The sequence below is a fragment of the Macaca fascicularis genome, chromosome 14, assembly GCF_037993035.2.
Source record: "Macaca fascicularis isolate 582-1 chromosome 14, T2T-MFA8v1.1".
Classification (NCBI taxonomy): domain Eukaryota; kingdom Metazoa; phylum Chordata; class Mammalia; order Primates; family Cercopithecidae; genus Macaca; species Macaca fascicularis.
Genome location: NC_088388.1, coordinates 110,779,557 through 110,806,197, shown reverse-complemented (window position 1 = coordinate 110,806,197; position 26,641 = coordinate 110,779,557). Strand labels below are relative to the sequence as shown.

Here is a 26,641-nt window from a genome sequence, read left to right as displayed (position 1 = left end):
CAGAGATCCGCGAAGGAAGTGACGTAAAACGAGCGCCACAGAGAACGCGAGCTGGGAGTCCGTGGAGGCCATGGCCCCTCGGCGCCTCCTGTTGGTTGGGGAGGGGAATTTCTCCTTCGCCGCCGCTCTGAGCGAAACCCTGGATCAGAACACTCGTCTTACCGCCACCTGCCTCCAGCGCCAGGCCGAGTTGACCCGGGATCCAGTGGCCCGGGAGAATCTGCGGTACCTGCGCGAGCGAGGTAGCGAGCCCGCCCCTCTGCGAAGCCCCGCCCAGCGGCTGGCGCGTCCCAAAGTGGAAAGGGTGGGGGCGTGGGGATGTAACCCACGTGGAGACTGTTCTTGATCGTCCCACGGATATTCACATAAAGCCGGCTTTGTGCCCAGACTTGGGCTGGTCTGCACGGTGTAAGTTAGGAAGAGTTTTTCTGTTCCATGTCTTAAGGCGTCCTCCCATCTCTATTTTGCGCCCCTATACTATCTTTGCCAGGTATTGATGTACGTTTCGGTGTGGACTGCACCCAGCTGACAGATGTCTTTGAACTGCACGACAGAGAATTTAATCAAATTTATTTCAACTTTCCGCATTGTGGACGCAAAGCTGGCGTAGCTAAGAACAGGGAACTGCTTGCCAAGTTTTTCCAAAGGTGAGAAAGGAGTGCCCTCACAAGGAAAATGTTTAAGATGTCCATAACATAGTTACTGTACCCAAACATAAGGCACACGTGCAAGCTACTATATGTTTAGAAGAGAATATAAAACATCAAAGGAACCCCCAATTTAGTTGGAAAAATATATATAAATCCTAAATGCTAAATGAAAGTACAAATAGTGTACTCTTGGGTGTGTAAAAGAGGATCATTTGTTTTTGACAGTGCAAAATAATGAGAGCCATATAGTCTAATGGCTAAGAACGTTCACTTAGAAGCCGGACTGCCTGGATTCAAATCCCAGCGCACCACTTAACAGTTGTTATTTTTTTATTTTTATTTTTTTTGAGACAGAGTCTCACCCTGTCGCCCAGGCGGGAGTGCAGTGGCGCAATCTCGGCTCACTGCAAGCTCCGCCCCCATTCTCCTGCCTTAGCCTCCCAAGTAGCTGGGAGTGTAGGCGCCCGCCACCACGCCCGGCTAATTTTTTGTATTTTTAGTAGAGACGGGGTTTCACCGTGGTAGCCAGGATGCTCTAAATCTCCTGACCTCATGATCCGCCCTCCTGGGCCTCCCAAAGTGCTGGGATTACAGGCATGAGCCACCATGCCTGGCCAACAGTTGTTATTTTAAGCAAGCTTACTGAATCTTTACATGCTTCCGTGTTCTCAAGTGTAAACTAGGGATATTAATAGTAACTAATTGGGCCAGGCGCGGTGGCTCACGCCTGTAATCCCAGCAGTTTGGGAGGCCGAGGTGAGCAGATCACCTGAGGTCAGGAAATCGAGACCATCCTGGCTACCACGGTGAAACCCGTCTCCACTAAAAATACAAAAAATTAGCCAGGTACGGCGGCATGCGCCTGTAATCACGGCTAGTTGGGAGGCTGAGGCAGGAGAATCACTTGAACTTGGGAAGTTGCGGTTGCAGTGAGCTGAGATTGTGCCACTGCACTCCAGCCTGGGCAACAGAGCAAGACTCCATCTCAAAAAAAAAAAAAAGTAACAGCCTCATTAAATTATTGTGAACTGAAAACAATGCTCTACATGATTATACCACAAGTCATGATACTATTGCAGGTGTCCAAGGGGGCACAGCTGTCAATAAACTTTTGACAGAGGCAGTATTTTAAACTAGTATTTGAATTTCAGGAGGGCAATGAAAAGAACTTTCTAAATGGGAAGAAACAGCCTAAGCAGTTAATCATATATAGAAACTGTGCAGATATTGACCTTTCTGTGACATATGCATGAACAACACAAATGCAAAGCAGACCCTGGTCAACCAATAGTATCAGTTAGTGGGTTGAACATTTAATTTACATTTGTATTTACTTCCAGCTACTTTCTTTGCATTTTTTGAGGTCTAATAGATTCTTGCACATAGGTATGATTGGATTTTAATTATTTCACAGGCAAACCATGTGTATGTTGCCAACTCCTGTGGTAATTTCCACTTGTTTATGATAATTGTTTCTTTTCTCCCTATTAGCTGTGCAGACGTTCTTGCAGAGGAAGGAGAAGTCCACGTGGCATTATGTAGAGGACAAGGTGGAACTCCTGCGGATAAGCCCCAGAGAGAATGGCACAACAGTTGGCAAGTGGTTGCCATGGCAGCCCTGGGGGGACTCATTTTAAGTGATGTATATCCATTCAGCTGTAAGGCTGTGCCAGGGTACAAGTGCACTGGATATAGGTAGGTAATAGCATAGGTCTAAGCCTTCTGCTTTTTCATCTCCCTCACTAATGATAACAAAATCTCATAAACAGACTCATAGACCCTGCCAATTAACTGATTCAGTCTGTAAAAATACTTGCTTATTTTAATAATGACAGATTTCATATTGGTGTCTATTTTGCCAGGAGTCAAGATAAGTCCTTTCATGTAGAAGGTGCTTTGAACCATGTCTTCACCAGGAGCTTACCTTTCGAAGTTTCTCAACCCAGAATCTTCAGGATCAAAGTGGGTAACCAGTGGTTTTCCTTTCCAGAACCAGAAGCACTTGTAGGAAAGTTGAACAGGTAATCAGTTATTTTGCTGGAAATCACTTCCATCTCCAGTTGTATCCTGATTGTCTTGATGGCAACCATATATTGAATGGATGGTACATAAATTGTTAGTGATGTGGGTGCTATGTTTATTTGTCAGCCTGGCCTCCTTAAGCGTCTCTAGAATTAAAAATGGTCACATTTTCTGATATATTGCAGGGATGGTGGCTGTCAGAGTTCTGAAATACACCTGTTTCTCCTTATGGTAGATGATTTCTTTGTTTCCTTTCAAGATCAATTTAAGGGTAATTCTTTTCTGTCCAGCTATTTGTATTTTTAATTCTAGCTACATTATAATTATTTACTATCTTAAGTTAGAAAAGTTATTTTTGTGTATGTTTAAACAGGGGTTTCCTGGAAGCACCTTCATGTCATCCTATCAAAACCATAAATGAGAAACTCATTGCTGAATTAGGCAAAGCTTTCCCTCTAAAAAGGCTGGAGTGTTCCTTCCCTTTGCTGCCACAGGAAGATGCCAGTGTTCTTCCTTTCTGGAATTGTGACTTTCTATCAGCTGCTTTTTGGATTAGTCTCCATGAGGATAACTCAAATTCTGAGTCCCTGACTGGTGGGACATCACAAGATGTGGAAGACTTTCTAGTGTCATTTTCAGAACTTAGCCTTCCCAAGAATCCTGGAAGAGACGGTAAAGAAGAAGCTTGTGAAGGAACCTATGGCCAGGCCAAGGTCTGCCTTAGACCTTCTCTCCTAGTGCATGTTCAGGATGTCATTGAAGTACCAGACTTCCTCTCAGGTTCTCTGCACATCCTCAGTGGACCTGTCTTTCAGAAGTGCCACATTCTGCCTTTCACAATGCCAGCATTTCATGAGACTTTATTTATCCTTGGGTTTAACCAAAATCTGAAGGATGGCTGTCTTCAATCACTGCTGGATCATCTGAAGGGCATTCTAGATAGCCTGCTAACCCAGACATTGCTGGAGAGCTCTAAGCTGAGCAGTTTAGTCGAATTTGTCCTTCAATCAAATGGAAAGGATTATATGATTCGTGTGAAGACTCACAATTTTAGCCCAGATTGTACTGAGGATCTAATTATTGGGTCTGTTACCACATCTGCCACTAGTGTTATACACAAAGACCAGTGTTTTGTGTTTGTGTCTATGAACTTGGACTTACTAGCCATGCTTGTCTGGTGTATCTCTGACTGGAGAATGTTGTGGACTTTTGATAACCGTTTCCTGAAAAATTTTGTCCCTGGGAAAATAGAACCCTTCAAAAGTCATTCTCTGTATCCTCCATGTTATGTGCATGATATTAGTTTTTGGATAGATGAGAAGAAAGGATTTGATGAACTAGAGTTTCACACTGTGGCCCGAGCAGTGTCCCAGGACACTGTTATATCCATACAGTTTCTTAGCCGTTTTCAACATCCAAAGACTCAACAGGTCAGTCTCTGCTATAGATTGACCTACCAGACCTGTGACAAGGCCCTCACCCAGCAGCAAGTAGCATCAATGCAGTCCCAGTTTAGGAAGGAGATTCAACAACGCCTATATGTTATACCTCGGTAGTTTAGTAAATCCTTTTTTGCAGTGTGATCCTTCATTGCGGGGGATGTGGAGGAAAATAACCAACTTGTAACCAGTAGTCCTTTCTGGATTTTTTTTGTAAAATCTTTCACTTTTTGACCATAGCTACTGTTTGTTGATCTTTTTTTTTTTTTTTTGAGACAGAGTCTTGCTGTGTCGCCCAGGCGGGAGTGCAGTGGCAGTGGCGCGATCTCGGCTCACTACAGGCTCCACCTCCCAGGTTCATGCCATTCTCCTGCCTCAGTCTCCTGAGTAGCTGGGACTATAGGCGCCCGCCACTACGCTGGCTAATTTTTTTGTTGTCGTTGTATTTTTAGTAGAGAAGGGGTTTCACCATGTTAGCCAGGATGGTCTCGATCTCCTGGCCTCGTGATCCGCCCACCTCGGCCTCCCAAAGTGCTAGGATTATAGGTGTGAGCCACCGTGCCTGGCCTACTATTGGTTGATCTTAAAAGATACCTTGACTCTATCACTGAAACTTATAGATTATAATGTGATTGGTGACATTTGGAGTTGTGTAATATTCTGGTCCTGAGAAGTGACTAAAACAATAAACAAAACAGCATATTGTACTTTAGATGCTCTATTGCTGAAGAGGCAGTAGAACTTAGGTGTCTCATCAAATATAAGTATGTTTTCCACACTGTCAATTACTCTTCCCTTAACTTTGTTGTATCATTTCATTAAATCACCTTATGAGAGTAGTTTTTGGAGTCAGACTAACATGTATTAGCTTGGTAAGTTGCAAATATTCCACATTAGTTTTGGTATTATTATTATCATCATCAACATTTTAATTCTGTGGTTGAAATCCGTAGAACTAATAAAGTGCCAGATTTAGGGTTAACATTTGGGTCTGTTTGACTCTAAAGCCCATGTTCTTTCTGCCACTTTCTGTTACTTCTTCCCTAGTCTTTAACAGTAATTCAACTGTGATTAAACTTTGCCTCTCTAGATTTTGGGGCCTTCTATTGTAAGTATCTCTAAGGGACACTGGAAAATTAACTTAGCCTAGGATTCTGCAGAATGCAGTATTCTAATGTGAAGTAACGTATGTTCCTGTTAATAGTTAGACTCCACATTTGGGATTATATTCTGTGGGGGACATGACTGTCTTATTTATTCTCGGAGAAAAGCATTTGGGAAGGCAAGAATGGAAGAACAGAGACAAATTAGGAGGTTATTGCAGTAATGCAAACGAGATAATGATGACCTGGACCAAGGTGGTAAAATGTTGGGTTGGATAATATTTGGAAGGACTTGCTGATGAATTAAACGTTCATGTGTGGGTGAGAGAGGTTTGGGGTTAGAGAAATAAAGGGATTAAGTAGGACCTCTAGGTTTTTGACCTGAATACTTAGAAGACTGGAAGTGTCATTAACTGGGATGGAAACACTGCCATAGGAGTAAGTTTGGGGAGTGGGATAAAGAATCAAGGGATCTCTTATGGATGCATCTATTGCTGAGCTCTCCACATAGACTATTTTGCTAATTGATGGCAGGTAATGTGATTTATCCCTTTCTTCTTTCGTCAATAGTGCTTGGTACGTGGATGAGGTAGTGTTTGAGCTGGATCTTAAAAAAGGTTAGGAATGTGAAGGGAGAATTGTTAGTCAAGCAGGGTGTGCATTTCAGGCAGAGGACATCCATGAACAGAGATATAGATAAGGGAGCATTTGGGGGCACTTTCTAGGCTAGTTAGCTGGAATGTAAAGTGTGCATAGGAAAGTAGTGGGTTTCTACTAAGTAGGTTTGTACTAAGGTTTGTACTTAGGTTTGTACTAAGTTTAAAAAGGATAAAATACGTAAAACGCCTACCACAATGCCGTAGTAGCGATGACAGTGATGGACGTCTGGTTCAGTTTGCCGCACAGAATTTCATCAGTCTACATTCTGCCATTACCGGTTTGTCTCTCTGAAGCAGTTTTTAGCTACAGGCTGTCTCTGACACTCTCACCAAAATACAAAGAAGGCAAAGTGTTAAAAATGACATTTTAAGGACCTTTAGTAGATAGCTGCGCTATGATATTTAACTGAATACTTCACATCTTACTATGTAGATTCTTTTAATCACTTTCTGTTTTTTCATTTAAATAGGGGAGCTGAGAGGTTTTTTTTTTTTTTTTGAGAATGGAGAATCCTGAAAAGTGACGGAAAATAGGGTTGGAGGGAGGTAGGAATGGCCAGAATTAGAAGCAGGTGGATGGGACAGCCCTGATGAAGAAACTCAAGGCTCAGGTTCTATTTCTTCGCTACTCGGGGATCTGCCCCAATTGGCCCAGTAACACTATAATTTAGTCTTTTCTGCGCATGTCAAGATCTTTTGTCCCTCGGCGGACACCGTTTGCCAGCCAAAGCTATGTCGCGCTCACCGACTTCATAGGGTTCCAAATTCTGTCTTTTTTCCCCAAGCTTGCCATGGCTAGTCGAGGGGCTCGGCAGCGCCTGAAGGGCAGCGGGGGCAGCAGTGGGGATACGGCCCCCGCTGCGGACAAGCTGCGGGAGCTGCTGGGCAGCCGAGAGGCGGGCGGCGCGGAGCACAGGACCGAGTAAGTGTGCGGCGCGGCAGGGGCGTGGCCGGCCGGCCGGCGGCGCGGTTCGGGGCTGCCCCCGGGAGGGTCTTAGCAGTGGCGCGCGGGGCTCCGACAGGCCTGGCCTCCCCGCCGGAGGCCTGAGCTCCCTCTTCAGCTAGGTCATATTGCTCTTCCTGGGCGGATCAGTATTCAGTCTTCGCCCACGTTAGATCCCTCCACCGCGGGTTCCCCTCTCTTGTAAAACCGCCTTGGAGTGCGGATCTATGATGCTCCCGGGCCAGGCCTAGAGTGGGCATAGCTTCTGTGGGAGATGTTGACAGGATCAAAGAGTATACCTTTTACGGTTGTTTCTCACAGCTCCTTTTATTCTGCCTCAAGTCCCGACCCTTTACTGGGCCCATCCAACCCACCGCCACCTCTTCCCAAACCCGGGAGGCTGCAGGTTAGAACTGCATTAAGGGAGCTGTCAACATATGGAATTGGAGTAGGCTATGTACCTAGCATCTAGGTTTCTATCTGAACATAAGGGTGAATGAATAAAGCCATGAAAAGCAATGACCTTGTTAAGAAAAGAAAGAAAAGGAGAATGACAGCTTTGTGGCCTTCAAATGAGTGATTAGTTGACTTGGGATAAATGGAGTGTCATAAATGCATTGAGCTAAAGTGTATGAGTTAATTTATGCCTTAAAAGCAGGAAGTGGAAGGAGTGATTGAGATTAAAGTCAATTCTTCAGAAGGCCGAGGCAGGAGGATTACTTGAGCCGAGGAGTTTAAGTCCAGCCTGAGCAACATAGCAAGACCCTATCATAAAATTTTTTTCTTAAAAATCTGAATTCTTTATTCATTTTACTGAGAGAGAACAACTAGCCATTCACCTTTTTAGGTGAATAACTTAAGTGCTTTGATGTCTCTTGTTCTTTTTGTCCTTTCTTTCTAGATTTAGGTCTTCTGCTTAGCAGGTCCTTCCTGACATGCTTTTTTTTTTTTTTTTGCTTTTGAGCAGGTTATCTGGGAACAAAGCAGGACAAGTCTGGGCACCTGAAGGATCTACTGCTTTCAAGTGTCTGCTTTCAGCAAGGTTATGTGCTGCTCTCCTGAGCAACATCTCTGACTGTGATGAAACATTCAACTATTGGGAGCCAGTAGGTGATTTCTTTAGTTTTCTCTTTTTGTTCTTGATTTTGCAGCATAGGTGTTATTACGAATCGAGAGACAAATAATATACAAGTGTCACTCCTAGTAAAATAGATGTATTTTCTTTAAAAAAAAAAAAAAAACAACAACAACAACAAAAAACAGGCCTGGCACGGTGGCTAACGCCTGTAATCCCAGTACTTTGGGAGGCCGAGGCTGGTGAATTATCTGAGATCGGGAGTTTGAGACCAACCTGACCAACATTGTGAAACCCTGTCTCTACTGAAAATACAGAAATTAGCTGGGTGTGGTAGTGGGCACCTGTAGTCCCAGCTACTCGGGAGGCTGAGGCAGGAGAAACGCTTGATCACGGGAGGCGGAGTTTACAGTGAACTGAAAGCACACCGTTGCGCTCCAGCCTGGGCGACAGAGCAAGACTCCGTCTCAGAAAAAAAAACCAAAAAACAGAAATGGGGACTCATTATGTCACTGAGGCTGATATCGAACTCCTAGGCTCAAGCGATCCTCTCGCCTCGCTTCCAAAGTGTTGGGGTTACAGGCGTGAGCCACTGGGCCTGGCCAGTAACATGTTTTCACTTTTGTATTCTAAGCAGATGATTTACCTGCTATTGAAGGCTGTAGGGAATTTAGCTGGTTTACACCAAGGTCTAATTTGTAATTTTCTTTTTTTTTTTTAAATGAAAATAATACCTGGAGATAGTTTTTAAAGTTAACAAATACTAAAATACCTAAAGGAAAAACAGTAGCTTTCTATTCCACTTCTCATGTCCAAATCCTACTTTCCAGAGGCAACCACTTATTTTCACTTTCTTTTTTTTTTTTTTTTTTTGAGATGGAGTCTCACTCCACCACCCAGGCTGGAGTGCAGTGGCCGGATCTCGGCTCACTGCAAGCTTCGCCTCCCGGGTTCATGCCATTTTCCTGCCTCAGCCTCCCGAGTAGCTGGGACTGCAGGCGCCCGCCACCTCGCCCGGCTAGTTTCTTTGTATTGTTTTAGTAAAGACAGGGTTTCACCGTGTTAGCCAGGATGGTCTTGATCTCCTGACCTCGTGATCCGCCCGTCTTGGCCTTCCGAAGTGCTGGGATTACAGACTTGAGCCACTATGCCCGGCCTTTTTTTCACTTTTTAAGTTATGTCTTATGGTTACCAAAATAGTGTTACTAAATAGTATGCTTTTATTGCTATTTCTTGATTTACACATTACCTGTTGACTTCTATTATAGAAAATTCAAAGGGAAAATTTTCTGATCACATTTTGAATTAAAAAAATGAAGGAAGAATGTTAAGTGTAGGTTGTTTAAGGAAAATATATAATTTATAGGTTTTCTGTTTTGGGTAACAAGTGTTGAGAAAAAATAAGTAGAAGGTAAAATTCAAGCTTTCAGTGTTGACCAAACAGCAATCTTGTAAAATGTATAATGTCTTAATATTTAAAATATTATATCATTTTGATTCCTTTTTTATCTATCAATTGCAAATCGCCTAGGCTGGAGTGCAGTGGCATGATCTGGGTTCACTGCAACCTCTGCCTCCTGGGCTCAACTGATTCTCCTGCCTCAGCCTCCCAAGTAGCTGGGACTACAGGCATGCACCACCATACCATGCTAATATATTTATATATATTTTTTTGTAGATATGAGGTTTTGCCATGTTGCCCAGGCTGGTCTTTAACTATGGGGCTCAAGCAACCTGCCTGGCTTGCCCTCCCAAAGTGCTGGGGTTATAGGTGTGAGGCACCGTGCCTGGCCTGCCTTTGTCTTTAATATTTCTGCTCAGAAACTTCACTTGCATCTGCTTAACAGAGATTTTTGGCCAATATAACCCTGAATCTATCTGTTTTGTATTTTTAGACACACTACCTCATCTATGGGGAAGGGTTTCAGACTTGGGAATATTCCCCAGCATATGCCATTCGCTCCTATGCTTACCTATTGCTTCATGCCTGGCCAGCTGCATTTCATGCAAGAATTCTACAAACTAATAAGGTAAGGGCAGACCAACCTGGAAGCAATCACAATTGATCAAGAGGTGAGTCTCTGGTATAGTTTTGAGAAAAGGACAAAATAGATTGGAAGTTAAAAGGGAACTTTTTTTGAAGAAGAATCATTTATTCACCATTCAACAAGCATTAATGGAACAACTTTTATTTGGTAGACACTGTATTAAGGCTGTGGCTATAACAATAACCAAGCCCCTGACTTAATGAAACTTGTGGTTTAGTGGAGAAGATGAACGTTGAACAAATCATTCTAAATATGATGGGTCTTATGGAGGAAAAGTACAATGTACAATGGAATAGCATATTAGGAGGGTCTAATTTAAGTAGAGTGCTGAGAAACATTTAGGTGTTAACTGGGACCTAACCTGATTAGTTTTCAGAAATTTGACTATGATGTGTCTTGGTGTGGATTTCTTTGGGTTTGTCCTGTTTGGAGTTTATTCAGCTTCTTGAATCTTTAGGCTTATTCCTTTTGCCAAATTTGGAAAGGTTTTAGTTTTTATTGTTTTGAATACTTTTTCAGCCCTGTTCTTTTTCCTTTTCTTATAGAACTTTGATGATGTGAATGTCAGATCTTTTGTTATTAGTCCCCCAGGTCTCTGAGACTCTGTTTTCAATTTATTTTCTCTCTGTTGTTCACATTGAGTAATTTCTGTTCTTCTGTCTTCCACTTTACTGATTCTTTCCTCTGTCCCCTCTTCCAATGTGGACCCTATCTATTGCATTTTTAGTTTGTTCTATGTATTTTTTCAGTTTTAAAATTTCCATTCGGTTTTTCTTTCTATCTTCTAATTTTTTTTTACTGAGACTTTCTCTTTTTCATTTGCTTCAGGCATATTCTTAATTGTTCACTGAAATATTTTTACGAAGCCTGCTTTAAATTTTGTCAGATAATTCTAACACCTCTGTCACCTTGGTGTTGGAATCTGTCGATGGACTCTTTTCATTCAGTTTGAGATCTTCCTGGGTCTTGGTATGACAGGTCATTTTCAGTTGAAAGCTGGACATTTTAGGTGTTGCATGATGAGCTTCTGGATTATTCATGGGCTCAGCATGCTTTCTTTGCAGTTTTGTGCTCCTTGGATCTTATTTAAGCCTTCTGTTTCAGCTGGCTTCTTTTGATACTACTTCCCACTAACCCAGCAGGAAAAGAGCATTAGTGGGACGTTTCTACCTTGTTACTGCCAAGTGGAGGTAGAACTTGAGGTTCCCTACCAGGCCTCCACTGACATCTGAGGAAGGGGGTCCTTTTTGTTATTGGTGGGCAAGAGTAGAAGGTCTCACTCCCTACTAGGCCTTCACTGATACCACCTTACAGGTAGAGTCCAAGCATCTTGACAGATTGAAGTTGGGTATGGAAGTCCAGGCTCCTAAAGTGGTTGCCACTGACACCATGATGAAGGAGAGGCTCATTACTACCAGTGGGGATGGAAGTCCTGGCTTCCTACCTGACCTCTGATGCATGGGTAGGAGTGGGTATTTCTCCAGGGTATTTGTCCTGAATGGAGTAGTTACTGTCTAAAAGTTTTTGTCATGCGAGGCTACTTTTTCTTTGGTCCTTTGGCTACACAGCAGACCTTGGTTGGGTTGTTTTTGTCTTCTGTGCCCATTGGCATTTTCAGTTGCCAGCTTTTCATGCCTAGAATACACCAAGCAAAAATAAAACCCATGGAATTTACCACTGTGTTGTTTCTCATGTCCTGAAGTCTGTAGCCAGCCTGCTTTCTTCTCTCCACCTTCAGAGTCTTCTTAGGTTGGTTTTAAATAGATTGTCCAGAGTTTCTGGTGGTTTTTTTGGTTGTTATAAATAGAGTGTCCAGGAATAGGGGAAAAGTCCATTTTCCATGAAGCAGAAGTCCCTAACTAGAGAACTGAAGGATAACTAGAGTTGTCTAGGTAAGGGAAGAGTGGGGATGCGGGAGAAAGTTGGGAATAGTCTTCTAGACTGATGGCCCTGAGGCTGGGAAGAAGGACAGCGTGGCTTTCTTGTATAAACAGGTTTGACACTTGGAAGAGGGAATGGTGGAATAGATTAGATGAGACGAGAATTAAGAAGACACCAGATTTCTACAAGACCTGGTAGGATCTATTAAGGTATCAGACTGTTGTTCTTCTTCCCACAAGTCTGTTGTGTGAAGCCACTGAAAGGTTTTCAGACAAAAGAGAGGTATGATTGCATTTGCATTTTAGAATGTTCAGAAAGGTAGCACCTGCAGAAAGTGACAAAAATACTATCCCTCCCTTCCATATCCAGTATCTCATTTCTGTTTTTTTTTGAAATGAAGTCTCACTCTGTCGCCCAGGCTGGAGTGCAGTGGTGCGATCTCAGGTCACAGCAACCTCCATTTCCCAGATTCAAGTGATTATCCTGCCTCAGCCTCCTGAGTGACTGGGATTAAAAGCTTGAGCCACCATGTCTGGCTAATTTTTTTGTATTTTTAGTAGAGACAGGGTTTCACCATCTTGGCCAGTTTGGTCTCAACCTCCTGATCTCAAGTGATCCGCCTGCCTTGGCCTCCCAAAGTGCTGGGATTATGGGCGAGAGCCACTGCACCTGGCCTCATTTCTGGGTTTTTTTTTTTTTTTTTTTTTTTTGAACTTGTCAAAGGAAAGATAATAAAGGGTGAAGGGCTCAGTAGAAAACTAACAATGTGCTATGCAGAGGGTTGTCATTTCCACTTGGATATCTACTATCACTTCAAATTTTACATGTTCAACACAGAATTCTTCCTCTTCTCTAATCCTGTTACATCACTGATGTGCACAGCAAGTGAAATGGAAAGCAAGATTTCTCTTCTTCTCTTGTTCTGACTTCCGATTTCCTTTTTCCCAGCCACCTGGCAAAGGGGAATTGTAGCTTAGAGAGTCTTAGCCCCAGCATCATAACGCTGAGTAGAGAAGGACGGTTGTTTCTGAGAGATAGTGTGGTAACAATTGGCACCTCTAGTGATAACTACCTTCTCAGTCTCTTGCTACCCCAATTGAAAGCAGCTTTGTATTGTCTCTTCATGGACTTGTTTGTGAATTTCTCTGAAGTGTACACTCAGGAGTGAGATCCCACACATAGACCCATGGGCTTACTGAATCTCAGAGTTCTGCCAGATTGCTCTCCAGATGGCTGTACAACTTTATGTTCTCTGCAGCAGTACTCCAGGCTCCATCTTCCTCTCCTGAGCCTTTCTCATGTATGTGAGATGCTTCTCATTTTAATTGAATTTCTGTGATTATTAGTGAAGAGGAGCATTTCTTCATACATTTATTACTCATTTAGAGCTTCCTTTCTGTGAATTACACATTCACATCCTTTGCCTATTTTTCTGTTGGGTTTTCTATTTTATTCTTCCAATTTGTAGACATTCTCAATAGTAACCCCCTATAGGTTTTAGATATTGCATATATTTTCTCTTACCTCTATTAGCTTTGTCTGTGGTCCTTTGTTGAACAGTAATCTTTAATTCAATATGATCAAACCAATCTATTGTCTCTTGTGATTGGTGGATTTTGGGTCTTTGTAAAAGAAATCCTCCTTCACCACAGGTCATAGAGATATTCTTCTGTATTTTCTTCAATTAGCTTTTTTTTTTTTTTTTTTGAGATGGAGTCTCGCTCTGTCACCCACTGGAGTGCAGTGTTGCGATCTCGGCTCACTTCAGTCTCTGCCTCCCAGGTTCAAGCGATTCTCCTGCCTCAGCCTCCCCAGTAGCTGGGACTACAAGCATGTGCCACCACGCCCAGCTAATTTGTGTATTTTTAGTAGAGATGGGGTTTTGCCATGTCAGCTGGTCTGGTCTCAAACTCCTGAACTCAGGTGATCCAGCCACCTCGGCCTCCCAAAATGCTAGGATTCAATTAGCTTTTAATTTTATCTTTTACATATAAGGCTTTAATCATTTGAAGTTTATTTTTATAAATTGTAGAAAGATCCAGCTTTATTTTTTGCTATATGGTGAACTGGATTTTCTAGCACCATCTATCAAATAACCCACCTTTTTCCTTCTGATTTGTAATACCACCTCTATCATTCACTTCATTCCCATATGTATATGGGTTTTTTCTGTTGTCTATTCTCTGTCATTGGTCAGTTTATTACCATATTGCTTTTATTATTATGGGTTTGTAATGTATGTCAGTATTTGGTGAATGAATTTCTTACTTTGTCCTTTTTTACATTTGTATTTTAAAAATCATTTTAGAATCAGTTTGCCACTCACCCAAATTCTGCTAGGTTTTGATTAGAGTTGTACTAAATTTACCTATTATTTTGAGAATGAATTATTTTATTTTATTTTATTTTATTTTATTTTATTTTATTTTATTTTTTGAGACAGGGCCTTGCTCTTCTTCCCAGGCTGGAGTGCAGTGGTGCAGTAATAACTTTTTTTTTGAGTTTGAGGTGCAGCCTCAAACTCGTGGGCTCAAGGAATCCTTCCATTTCAGCCTCTTGAGTGGCTAGGACCACAGGTACATGCCACCATATCCAGCTAATTTTTAATTTTTTGTAGACTTGGAGCCTCACTATATTGTCCATGCTGGTCTTCAATTCCTGGCCTCAAGCACACGGCTTGCCCCAGCCTCCCAAAGGGTTGGGATTACAGGCGAGTGCCACTGCACTCAGCAGAATTAATACTTTTACAGTGTTAAGTCACTCTGTTCCTAAAATGATACATTTATCCATTTAGCCAAGTTTTCTGTGTCTTTTAATAAATTTTTTTTAATTAACCCTGAGTAGCTGGGGTTACAGATGCCCGCCACCATGCGTGGCTAATTTTTTTGTATTTTTAGTAGAGATGGGGTTTCATCAGGTTGGCCAGGCTGGTCTCGAACTCCTGACCTCAGGTGATCCGCCCGCCTCGGCCTCCCAAAGTGTTGAGATTACAGACGTGAGCCACTGCGCCCGGCCAGTTATAATATATATTAAGTAGTGTTTATGTTTTGAGAAATTCAGTGCTCTTAACCATATGGTATAACCCATATTTTATTATTTTTATTTTTTAAATTGATTGTTGTCAATTATAAAATTAATAAAACCACATTACAGAACTTTGGAAGATAGGAGGAAAAATACTCACCTAAATCTACCAGGTTGTTATAACTACTTTTACCATTTTATTACATTTCTTTCCAGTCTTTCCATATGCATATAGTGTCCATAGCTATAACTGATGTATAAATAATATTGTATTGTACATTTTCACTTAATATTTTGTCATAATCACTACCTGATGTATTATGGTTGTTGAAGAAGTGCTTGTTGAATGAATGAGCATTATATTGCAAGAATGTTTTCATTGTCTTTGTAACCATAAATTTTAATATCTGTATAATTGTCCATGAGCTAGATGTAGCCTAGTTTATTTAATCATTTCCCTATAATTGAATATTTTGTAGTTTTTGAAGCAGTTTTTACTAAAACTGCAATTAACATTTTTGTGAATGGAGCTCCACCTCCCAACCCCCACCAGCTGGAGTGATAGAAGTAGGTATTCTGATACTGAGTCAAGGGATATGAAAATTCTTAGTCCATGTTGCTTTTTAAAAGAATTATACCAATTTACAGTGTTATTGACAATAAATGAGAGTGGTTCATGTTTACGAGTTTTTCTAGCTCATATCTGTGACTTCTGTTTTCTTTTTCTGGGTTTCTTTCAGATTCTTGTGTTTTACTTTTTGCGATGTCTTCTGGCTTTCGTGAGCTGTATTTGTGAACTTTACTTTTACAAGTGAGTATAAAAACTTTGCTTCTAAAAATGCTATGAGGAAACCCATTATTGCATAGATTATCTCTTGTGATAGTCTAGGCAGTGATTAGAAATAGAAAACACTTTGCCGGGTGTGGTGGCTCACACCTGTAATCCCCGCACTTTGGGAGGCCGAGGCAGGTGGATCACCTGAGGTTGGGAGTTCAAGACCAGCCTGACCAACATGGAGAAGCCCCATCTCTACTAAAAATACAAAATTAGCCGGGTGTGGTGGTGCATGCCTGTAATCCCAGCTACTCAGGAGGCTGAGGCAGGAGAATCACTTGAACTCGGGAGGTGGAGGTTGTGGTGAGCTGAGATTGTGCCATTGCACTCCTGGGCAACAAGAGTGAAACTCCATCTCAAAAAAAAAAAAAAAAGAAAGAAAGAAATAGAATACACTTTCCTTCTAGCTCCTGATATATATATCATATATATATATATATATATATAAATATATATATATTTTTTTTTTTTTTTTTTTCTGAGAAAGAAAACTTTTTTTTTCATACTGAGTTTTATTGTATGCTGCTGCCAGTGTAGATAAAACAATTACCCTTGTGAAATAGAAATTCATGAAAATTCAGAGAGGTAGATATTAAAGACTGACGGAAGTAGAAGTTTGTATAGTATGGCACATGTGCTACAGGGATAAGCTTTTGTACAGACTTCAAATTTAGCTCTGTTTTGAATATCCACTGGATCTTAAGAAGTGGTTTGGGAAACTTTTGAAAGATTCATTTTACTACAAAAAAACAGATTTTCTGGGGTCTGAAGGGATTTGTACTTGAAGATACTCCAGTCAGCAGAAGGTCGTGTTGAACATTCTGCAGACGGAATTGTTTCAAGTCTGCAGCTGCCTGCGAAACTTTTATGCAGCTGACCCTGGCCTCCAGCCGGGGCTGTTGAACCATTTTCTTCATAGCGGCGATGCTGGAGGAGTCAGACATGGTGTCCGTGAGGGCCAGGCCAGTTTGTGGGCTGGTGGGTCATGGGTCAACAGAGCCTGTCTGAAAACTTCTTGCTTTTATTTATTTTTCTCTTCTTTTTCTTTTTTTAATTTTTATTTTTATTTCAATAGTTTTCGGGGTACAGGTGGGTTTTGGTCATATGAATAAGTTCTTTAGTGGTGATTTCTGAGATTTTGATGCAACCCTCACCTGTAGCTCCTGATATTAAATCTGAAGTGTGACTTCTTGTTTGAAACCAACAGTTGAAGAGGAACACTATACTTCTAATTATCATTTTCTTTCCTGAGGTCATAAATACCATAACCTTATGTCATTCATTTTAATTCTGTTAAAAACTATCTAACTGGTCTTTACTTGATAGGATTTAGTAGAACTCTACTTTCGGTCCTAAGATACAGGATCGTGATTTGCCTCTGCCCTACAACTTAGTTGATAAACTACTCCCAGTGTGGGATATCACTGCTCTTATTTGCACCCAATATATTGTCTTTCACCAAGTATCTATCAGTTGATTGAATATTAGTTGGGACTATTAAGCATTTAAGTGTCCCGGTAATAAAAATAGCCACCTTTTTTACGTGATTAACTAACAAACGTCTTATTTTAATAATGCTTTAGTAATATATTTAAAGGTATTTGGACTTAGTGATCATTATTAAAAGTCTTCCCACAGCTAAAAATGTCAGATTTTAAAAAATCTTTACCCTTGACTCTGAGTGGAGTGGAGGGAAAAAAAGTAAAGCTAGTACTGCCTTTGAGAATTATAACCATAAATTGGTCTTCATATGGGTTTGGGCCTGAATTCAAATCACCTACATGGTCTTTCAAGCCCTAAACTGAGAATTTATTTTATTATATATTTTTTATTTTATTTTTGAGACTGTCGCCCAGGCTGGAGTGCAGTGGCATGATCTCGGCTCACTGCAACCTCCGCCTCCCGGGTTCAAGCCATTCTCCTGTCTCAGCCTCCTGAGTAACTGGGGCTACAGGTGCACACCCCCATGCCTGGCTAATTTTTTGTACCTTTAGTAGAGATGGGATTTCACCATGTCTCGATCTCCTGACCTCGTGATCTGCCCGCCTCGGCCTCCCAAAGTGCTGGGATTACAGGTGTGAGACACCAGGTCCAGCCGAGAATTTATTTTAAATTGTTCTGGGTTGGTAGTGCCCCTGGCATCTGGCAAAAATTTCTCTAGAGAAATGGACCTTTAACCCAAGTGTCTGAAAATTACCAGAGATAAAGTTCTAATGAACAAGAAATTATAATAAAAATAAATCAGAGCACAGAAGGGATCAAAACATTATGAGTGAGAATAGAATGTTGACCTGAAAAACTTCATTTCTTGAGAAATAGGAATATAAATAAGTATATTTAACATTTTCAAACAAGTAAAAGAACCGAAAACATGAACAAGAAACGAGATGACCAAATAAATTAAAAAAAAATCAGAACTTACAAGATCATATAAAATGTAATATTATATAATATCAATAATATGTATATAATATTTATACTTAAAACTCAGTAGATAAACAGCAGATTAGACATTCTGATGAGTAAACTAGTAAATTGGAAGATTGATTTAAATAAATTACTCAAAATGCAGTACAGAGAGACAAAAAAAAAAGGTAATATAGAAGAGGTTAAGAAATGTGTAAACCACAGCTGGGTGCAGTGGCTCACGCCTGTAATCCCAGCACTTTGGGAGGCTGAGGCAGGTGGATCACTTGAGGTCAGGAGTTTGAGACCAGCCTGGCCAACATGGTAAAACCTCATTTCTACTAAAAACACAAAAATTAGCCAGGCGTGGTGGCGCATGCGTGTAGCCCCAGCTACTTGGGTGGTAGAGGCACAAGAATCACTTGAACTCAAGAGATAAAAGTTGCAGTGAGCCAAGATCATGCCATTGCACTCCAGCCTGGACAACAGAGAGAGACTCTCTCTCAAAAAAAAAAAAAAGAAAAAAAGAAAAGAAATGTGTAAGCCAGAGTTGAAAGAACTGATATACATCTAATCAGATTGTAGAAGGAGATGACAGAATGGGGAGAGGCGATATTCGGGGTATTAATAGCTGAGAATTTTCCAGAAATGATGGGAAAAAAAAAGATGCTAATCCATAGATTTAGTAAACCTAACATATCCCAAGCTAGATACAAGAAAATTAGTGTAGTGAAACTGTAAAAACAGTAGAGACAAAAAGATTTTAAAAGTTGTCAGAGGACTAATAGAATACCTACAAAGGAGTGTTAGGTAGTTATACTGACAGAAGACTTTTTAACAGCCAGAAGACCAAAAAAGAATATCTTCAAAGTGCTGAGAGAAAATAACTCTCATCCTAAAATTGTATATTAGGTTAAGCCATCTTTTAAGACCAAGAGCTAAATACAGATTTTCAGTTAAAAAAAATGAGAGAGAGAAAGGAAAACAAAAAAAAAAAAAAAAAAAAGGAAGAAGCTTGTAATCCCAATGCTTTGGGAGACTGAGGCAGGAGGATCATTGAGGATTGCTTGAGCCCAGGAATTTGAGATCAGCCTGGGCAACATAGCAAGACCTCATCTCTACAAAAAATGAGCTGGATATGATGGCACATGCCTTTAGTCACAGTTACTCCTAGCCATTCGAGAGGCTGAGGCAGGAGGTTCCCTTGAACACTGGAGTTCAAGGATACAGTGAGCTATGACCATGCCACTGCACACCAGCCTGAGCGACAGAGAGTATGACCCTATCTGTGGGGCGGGTAGGGGGATGGGAGGGAAGAAAGGAAAGAAAAGGAAACCAACCAACCAAAAAGACAGAATTTATCATTAACAGATTCTCACTAAAAGAACTTCTAAAAGAGATACGTAGGAAAAAGCAAAATTATTTCAGAAAGAAGCTCTGAAATGCAGTAACGAATCTGAGCTGGGAAATGATGAACACACGGATGTGTCTGAACAAACATTGACTAAGCAAAGTAGTAGTAATGCCTAAATACGTTTAATTTGCGGGGTTCACACCTACGAGAAAGAAGTAGAAGAAGATATGTAATTACTTAAGTTTGAGAAACACTGGTTTAGATAACCACTTATTCACATTTTCATCTATCTCCTAGCCTTTTTTTTTCTGACAACTACCGTTTATTGAGCAACTGTGTGCCAGACACTCTCCTAAGCACTTTTCCTTGCATTGTCCTCACAGAAACCTTACAAAGTTTGTGTTATTATCCTTATTTTATGCTTGAGGAATCAGACAGAGAGATTATTCAACCAGAGTAGGCTTCCAATGCTAGTAAGTGGCAGAGCCAGAATTTGAATGTGTGCCCACCTGAATCTAAGGTCTATTATTTTTCACCACATCATTCTATTTTCCACTTGATAGATATAATCTTAGCATGTAAAGAATACATTTTATTTTAGGTAGAGAGCTTCTCTTCTGTGTCAGAAACAAGAATGTTTGGGTTTCTTATGCACAGTAAATTGCTAACAAACCTGTCAAGGTAGTTTTGTGTTTGACTTTAGATCTTGAGTGTTACCTGTGGTGCATGTTTTTCTCCTTCGATTTGAGATGTGTATTCCTAATATTTTCCATGCTGATAATCTTGTGTTTTTCCTAGGGCTGTGTGCAAGAAGTTTGGGTTGCACGTGAGTCGAATGATGCTAGCCTTCTTGGTTCTCAGCACTGGCATGTTTTGCTCATCATCAGGTAAGTAAAAGGGGAGATAAGGGAATTGCACATTCACCAATAGTTGACAGTTGCATTTAAAGGAAGCACTTGTCCAAATGTAGGTTATATTTGTAGAACATGTCAATAATTTGCAGAGGGCTGTTATCTACATTATCTTGATTGAACTTTGTACAGTCCTACCATGTGAGAAAAATATTTTCTTACTTTTGCAGGTAAAGACATTGAAATGTAGATGAAATGATTTACTAAAAGTCAAAATTCATAAATGGTAGAGCTGATAGTCTCCCCAGGATGTTTTTTATTCCATTCTTGCATCAACCACCCACTTCCTTTCTTGGCCATTAGGGGAAAGAAAGTAATTCTTTTATTTTGTTTAAGGAAGTTATTTGTACATAAAGACCTTGTTGTTCATGGTTCTGTTTTCCACTGATGATACATTATTTGAGATGTATTCTATGTACATCTTTTGTTGGGCTTTCTTTTGGTAATAAGCTTCTGGAAATTTAGAATAAAAACCTCACTCTAGAGCATTGGCTTTCAGACTGTGCTGCCATTGAACACTTGTGTTGTATAAGCCGAATCAAGGTGGCCCACTGCCAAATGGTAGTCTATTCCCAGTTCTCCAGAAAAATTAAGTTACTGGATATAATTGTCTCAATTTTAGTTTCTGCTTGTGTGTTCCCAGATCTAGTATATACACTGAGTATATGCAGAAACATAGTATCTGGCACGAAATTACATACTTACTTTTCCCATATTGAATATATCAGAATTGATGTTCTGCAGAGATGTCAGGGCTGTACTCCAGAGTGACTTTGAGAGCCTGTCCTAAATACATCTGTGCTCTACCTCAGATTACTCTGCTCCCTTTGTCCTCTACACTGCAGCTGGAACTGACAGCTTTGGATGGCATCACTATTATTTGACATTTACTGGTAAAGGGTATACCTCACATGTTTTTAAAGTTGCTTTGCTACTTCTTTTCTTTTTTTTTTTTGAGACAGAGTCTTGCTCTGTTGCCCAGGCTGGAGTGCAGTGATGCCATCTCGGTTCACTGCAACCCCCTCCTCCCAGGTTCAAGCAATTCTTTTGCCTCAGGCTCCTGAGTAGCTGGGATTACAGGCGCGCGCCACCGCGCCCAGCTAATTTTTTTATTTTTAATAGAGATGGGGTTTCACCATGTTCGTCAGGCTGGTCTCAAACTACTGACCTCGTGATCCACCCGCCTCAGCCTCCCAAAGTGCTGGGATTACAGGTGTGAGCCACTGCAGCCGGCATCTTTTCTTTCAAGTGACAAGGTCTTGCTCTTCATCTAGGCAGGCTAGAGTGCAGTGGCAGAATCATAGCTCACTGCAGCCTTGAATTCCTGGGCTCTAGCAGTCTTTCCGCTACAGCCTCCCAAGTAGCTAGGACTATAGGCATGCATCACCATGCCTGGCTAGTTTTAAAATTTTTTGTAGAGATGGAGTTTCACTGTGTTGCCCAGGCTGGTCTCGAACTCTTAGTCTCAAGCAGTTCCCCTACCTTGGCCTCCCGGAGTACTGAGATTAAAGACGTGCCACTGTGCCTGGCCTGCTACTCCTACAATTGATCTTTATATGTGGAAAATTCCTGAGAATATCTTTAGTTTTGTAATCTCATTTGAGACACAGATAAGTTGAAAGCATCTTTTCATACAGAGCCTCTGAACCCTTTGCTGAGTTTAAAAAAACCTCACTCCTATTAATTGTGGTTGTTTTGTAGTTGATACTGATTTTTCTTCCCTACTGAATCAGACTTTCTGCAGCGGAAGAGAAAGATATGCATTTTTGTTCAGAGTTACTAGAAACACTTTAATCAATTGTTTCTGTTCCAGAGACCCTGTCTGTCCTCTGCTATATACAACAACAAGGTTGAGGTAGATGGAACTAATTAGGGGGCTATCTAAAGGTCAGACTATCTGTGTCAGCAGATGGAGGGTGCAAAGCATTGCTGCCATACAATATCTGGCCCTTGAGGAGGCTTTCTAGAATTTCCTGGGCTAGAGTTTAGGACCAGGACAGTCTCAGAAGACCAACGGAAGATAAAGAAATTGTCAACAATGGCTCTAAGTCTTTCAAAGCATATTCCCTTCCTGGAAATATTATCATGGGGTGTTCCTGGGGAGCATGGAATTTTGTGAGTTTTTGATTTGAGGTTCAGGTTGGGAGAGGAATTACATGGTTAGAATTGTATAATTGGGTTGGTACCTAAAAAAACAGGAGGGAGAGGCCAGGCACGGTGGCTCATGCCTGTAATCCCAGTACTTTGGGTGGCCGAGGTGGGCGGATCATGAGGTCAGGAGTTCAAGACCAGCCTGGCCAACGTGGTGAAACGCCATCTCTACTAAAAATACAAAAATTAGCTGGGTGTGGTGGTGTGTGCCTGTAATCCCAGCTACTCGGGAGGCTCAGGCAAGAGAATTGCTTGAACCAGGGAATTGGAGGTTGCAGTGAGCCGAGATTGGCCACTGCACTCCAGCCTGGTGTTAGAGCAAGACTCCGTCTTAAAAAAACACAAAGAAACAAAAACCAGGAATGAGAAAATAAGAGTCATTGAACTTCTTTTTTTTTTTAAAGGAATATCACTTTGCTGTCCTTTCTAATATAGCATTTCCCAAAATATATACCTACATTTTACACTGTAGGTAAATTTTTAATCAGTTTTTAATTGATACCTAATTAATCTCGAGCTCTTGTCCTCCTGCCTTTTTTCACTTCTTTACTTTTGCAGCATTCCTTCCTAGTAGCTTCTGTATGTACACTACGTTGATAGCCATGACTGGATGGTATATGGACAAGACTTCCATTGCTGTGCTGGGAGTAGCAGCTGGGGCTATCTTAGGCTGGCCATTCAGTGCAGCTCTTGGGTAAGAAACTAACAATTCTTCTCCCATGTATCTCTGGGCATATAGTAAACCTTACTGTTGGATTAGCTCCATATTATCTGCATAGAATCTGAAGTTAATCAATTGGGCTTTCAAAGATTCTGGGAAACGGAAGAATATTTCTCTTAGCACTTACTATTATGATTAATTCTAATAAGAGTCATGACCATTGAGCATCTGCTATGCGTTAGGCACAGTGAAACCCTTTGTAAACCTTATCTTGAAACCTTACAACAACTCTGCAGGAGAAATACAATTATTAGTGCTTTATAAATGAGAAAGTAGACTCTGAGAGTTTGAATAATTTACCTTTAAGATTATGTTTGCTTTTGAATCCAGGCCTTTTTGACTCTACAGCTGATGTTTTCTCCACACGGCACCACCCTGTTCTGTGAATTTTTTCACTCACTCAGGTTTGAAATCTGAGTTTTCTCCCGTCTTCCTTCTTTCTTTATTTTTATTTATTTATTATTATATTTGAGATGAAGTTTCACTCTTGTTGCCCAGGCTGGAGTGCAATGGCATGATCTTGGCTCACCACAACCTCCGCCTCCTGGTTTCAAGTGATTCTCTTGCCTCAGTACCCAAAGTAGCTGGGGCTACAGGCATGTGCCATCATGCCTGGCTAATTTTGTATTTTTAGTAGAGACGGGGTTTCTCCATGTTGGTCAGGCTGGTCTTGAACTCCCAACCTCAGGTGATCCACCTGCTTTGGCCTCCCAAAGTGCTGGGATTACAGGCGTGAGCCACTGCACCTGGGCCAGTCTTCATTCTTGCCCCCAACATCTTTTTTTCCACCAAGCTCCTTCTATACTCTTTGTTCCCACTACTTCTGTTCTAGTGTGTGCTGCCTTAATTTCTTACCTGTACCACAGGTAATTTAGGAAAATGTTTTAATATGATGTTAAGGTTGTTTTAGAAGGATTATATCTTTATTGTAAAAATAAAAGTAAGTACCAGATTGTCTAAGGTAAAAATAATTCCTAATTTTCTTCTCTGCTAGCTCAATCCTCAAAGATAGTCACTGCTAATAGTTTGGTATATATCTTTCCAGAAAAATTATCCTGTGTGTATAAATATTTGTATACATACCAATCTACATTCTTACATGGAATTATTCTGTATATATATAGGTATTCTACATATTAATAGATTTATATCATTGTTTATATTGGTTGCATAACATTCCGTGGTTTACTTAACTATTGCCTTATTGGTAGACATTTGGTTTTCATTTTTTTTACTGTTATACCCAATGCCTCAGTGAACAATTTTTTTTTTTTTTTGAGATGGAGTCTTGCTCTGTCACCCAGGCTGGAGTGTAGTGGCACGATCTTGGCTCACTGCAACCTCTGTCTCCCAGGTTCAAGCAGTTCTCCTGCCTCAGCCTCCCAAGTAGCTGGGATTACAGGTGCATGCCACCACGCCCGGCTAATTTTTGTGTTTTTAGTGGAGATGGAATTTTACCATATTGGCCAGGCTGGTCTCAAACTCCTGACCTCGTGATCGCCTGTCTCGGCCTCCCAAAGTGTTGGGATTACAGGTGTGAGCCACCGTGTCCAGCCCAGTGAACATTATTATACAGATATCTTTGTGCACTTATGGAAATTTACCTATGGGGTAAATTTTTATAAGGGGAGTTACTGAGAGAATAGGCCATTTTAAATTTTCTTAATTGCCTTTTAAAGGCTGGTTTCCATACCTCCATTCCTTTCTTCTATTCTATTTTGCACATTCTCAGATTTTCATATTCCTCAGGATTGTATCTTAGGCCCTCTTCTGTACTTTCTACTCTCTCTCAGCCATCTTGGTGATTCCCATAGCTTAATGTCTAGTCCAGTTATCTCTCTTGAGCTTCATTCATATATTCCCAGCTGCTTAGTAGATAGCTGCTGAATTCATTATCTTCTCTCCATAGCTGTTCCTTTGCTCGTGTTTCTATTCCAGTAAATAGTACTTCTGTCTCCTCAATACTGACCCAGAAACCTAAAAATTGTCTGTGCTCTTCTCTCTTTCCCATCCCTGTTAATTGATTGTATCTCCTGAATATCTTTTGAATCTGATTACTTATCTTCACTCCTCCTTGTTCCTGGATAACTACACGGCCTCCTAAATGATCTCCTTGTCTCTAGTATTGACCCCTGTAAATCAGTTCTCCAAACTCACTAGAGTTATGTTCCTCAAATGCAGATGTGGTTGTATCACCTCCCTGTTTTAAACTCTGTGGTAGCTTCTCCATTGCTTTATGTCATGAGGGTTGGCTGACTGACCTGTTTTTGTACAGCCCAACAACTAAATAGTGTTTACGTTTTTAAAGGGTTTTTAAAAAACAACAAACATACACAGAGGAGGAAGACTATGCAACAGAGAACGTACGTGGCCTGCAAAGCCTAAAATATATACTGTCAGGTCCTTTAAATAAAAGGTTTGCCAACCCCTGCCCTGTGGTATCCAGACTCAAAGATAACACACAACGCCTGCGATCTTCCTTTTACTTCTCCAGCTTCTTTTTGTCAGTTCTTCCATTCCTTTCATTCTCTATTCCATCTACATTGAATTTCACTGAGTTCCTCAAATAGCTCTTGGGTGCCACATTTCGATGAGTCCACCTTTACCAAGATAAGTGATTTCAGGATCACAGTCAGTTAGCAGTCAGTATACTGTCATTCATTGAATGCTTTGTGCTAGATACTACTGATATTTTAGACATTAGATAGTCATGCTTCCTGCCCTTTTGGAACTTAACAGTTTAGTAGGAAAGACAGATATTGGACAAGTAATTAAAAGTATGACTTATCAAAGGAGAAATACAGGTACTATGGAAATGGAAGGAGTTGGGGTGACAAAAAATAAAAACAAAATGTTAATGCAGAATTTACGTAACAACATGGAGGTTCAAATCACAGAAGAGGTACTATGACAGCACACAACATTGCTAAATCAATGATAGAGATGATGATGCCATATAAAATCAAAGATGGGGCCAGGCATGGTGGCTCATGCCTGTAATTCCAGCACTTTGGGAGGGTGAGACAGGCAGATCTCCTGAGGTCAGGAGTTTGAGACCAGCCTGGCCAACGTGGGGAAACCCCGTCTCTACTAAAAATACAAAAAAATTAGTGGGGCGTGGTGGTGCGCGCCTATAGTCCCAGTTACTTGGGAGGCTGAGGCAGCAGAATCGCTTGAACCCAGGAGGCGGCGGTTGCAGTGAGCCAAGATCATGCCGCTACACCCAGCCTAGGTGACAGAGTGAGACTCTGTCTCAAAAGAAAAAAAAAAAAAGTTAGCTGGCGTATGCCTGTAAGTCCCAGCTACTTGGGAGGCTGAGGCAGGAGAATGCTAGAACCTAGGAGATGGAGGTGGTAGTGAGCCGAGATTGCACCACTGCACTCCAGCATGGGCAATAGAGTGAGACCCTGTCTCAAAAA

General features: G+C 41.0%; 2 protein-coding genes and 1 pseudogene across 14 annotated transcripts in view; 2 read left to right on the top strand and 1 right to left on the bottom strand.

Moving 5' to 3' along the window:
* Positions 1-39: 39 nt before the first annotated feature.
* FDXACB1 (ferredoxin-fold anticodon binding domain containing 1) lies at positions 40-5,093 on the top strand. Of its 2 annotated transcripts, XM_074015186.1 has the most exons (6): positions 40-242; positions 491-647; positions 2,142-2,345; positions 2,513-2,671; positions 2,858-2,943; positions 3,046-5,093. In XM_074015186.1, the coding sequence occupies exons 1-6, from the start codon at positions 71-73 to the stop codon at positions 3,087-3,089; spliced, it is 822 nt and encodes a 273-aa protein (XP_073871287.1). In that variant the 5' UTR covers positions 40-70; the 3' UTR covers positions 3,090-5,093. The 2 variants fall into 2 exon arrangements, with proteins under 2 accessions (XP_073871287.1, XP_005579647.3); XM_005579590.4 differs by lacking the exon at positions 2,858-2,943.
* A 1,478-nt stretch (positions 5,094-6,571) lies between these two features.
* Positions 6,572-26,641, top strand: part of ALG9 (ALG9 alpha-1,2-mannosyltransferase) — a 90,649-nt gene continuing 70,579 nt past the window's right edge. For 8 of the 12 annotated variants that reach the window (XM_074015179.1, XM_005579591.5, XM_045371036.2 and 5 more), the window contains exons 1-6: positions 6,572-6,795; positions 7,784-7,922; positions 9,787-9,921; positions 15,585-15,655; positions 20,238-20,326; positions 23,060-23,195. In XM_074015179.1, coding sequence (XP_073871280.1) covers positions 6,665-6,795; positions 7,784-7,922; positions 9,787-9,921; positions 15,585-15,655; positions 20,238-20,326; positions 23,060-23,195 — 701 coding nt within the window. In that variant the 5' untranslated portion in view covers positions 6,572-6,664. Of the gene's footprint in view, positions 6,796-7,002; positions 7,223-7,783; positions 7,927-9,786; positions 9,922-15,584; positions 15,656-20,237; positions 20,327-23,059; positions 23,196-26,641 lie in introns of those variants that run through there. The other 4 variants (XM_074015181.1, XM_074015183.1, XM_074015180.1 and 1 more) reach the window with 3 other exon arrangements.
* On the bottom strand, positions 16,147-16,751 carry LOC123568653 (guanine nucleotide-binding protein G(I)/G(S)/G(O) subunit gamma-5 pseudogene; annotated as a pseudogene).

Coding starts and splice junctions, on each gene's coding strand:
- FDXACB1 (XM_005579590.4), top strand. CDS start 71: ATGGCCCCTCGGCGCCTCCTGTTGGTTGGGGAGGGGAATTTCTCCTTC. Junction 648..2,141: donor CTTGCCAAGTTTTTCCAAAG/GTGAGAAAGGAG, acceptor TCTCCCTATTAG/CTGTGCAGACGTTCTTGCAG. Junction 2,672..3,045: donor CTTGTAGGAAAGTTGAACAG/GTAATCAGTTAT, acceptor ATGTTTAAACAG/GGGTTTCCTGGAAGCACCTT.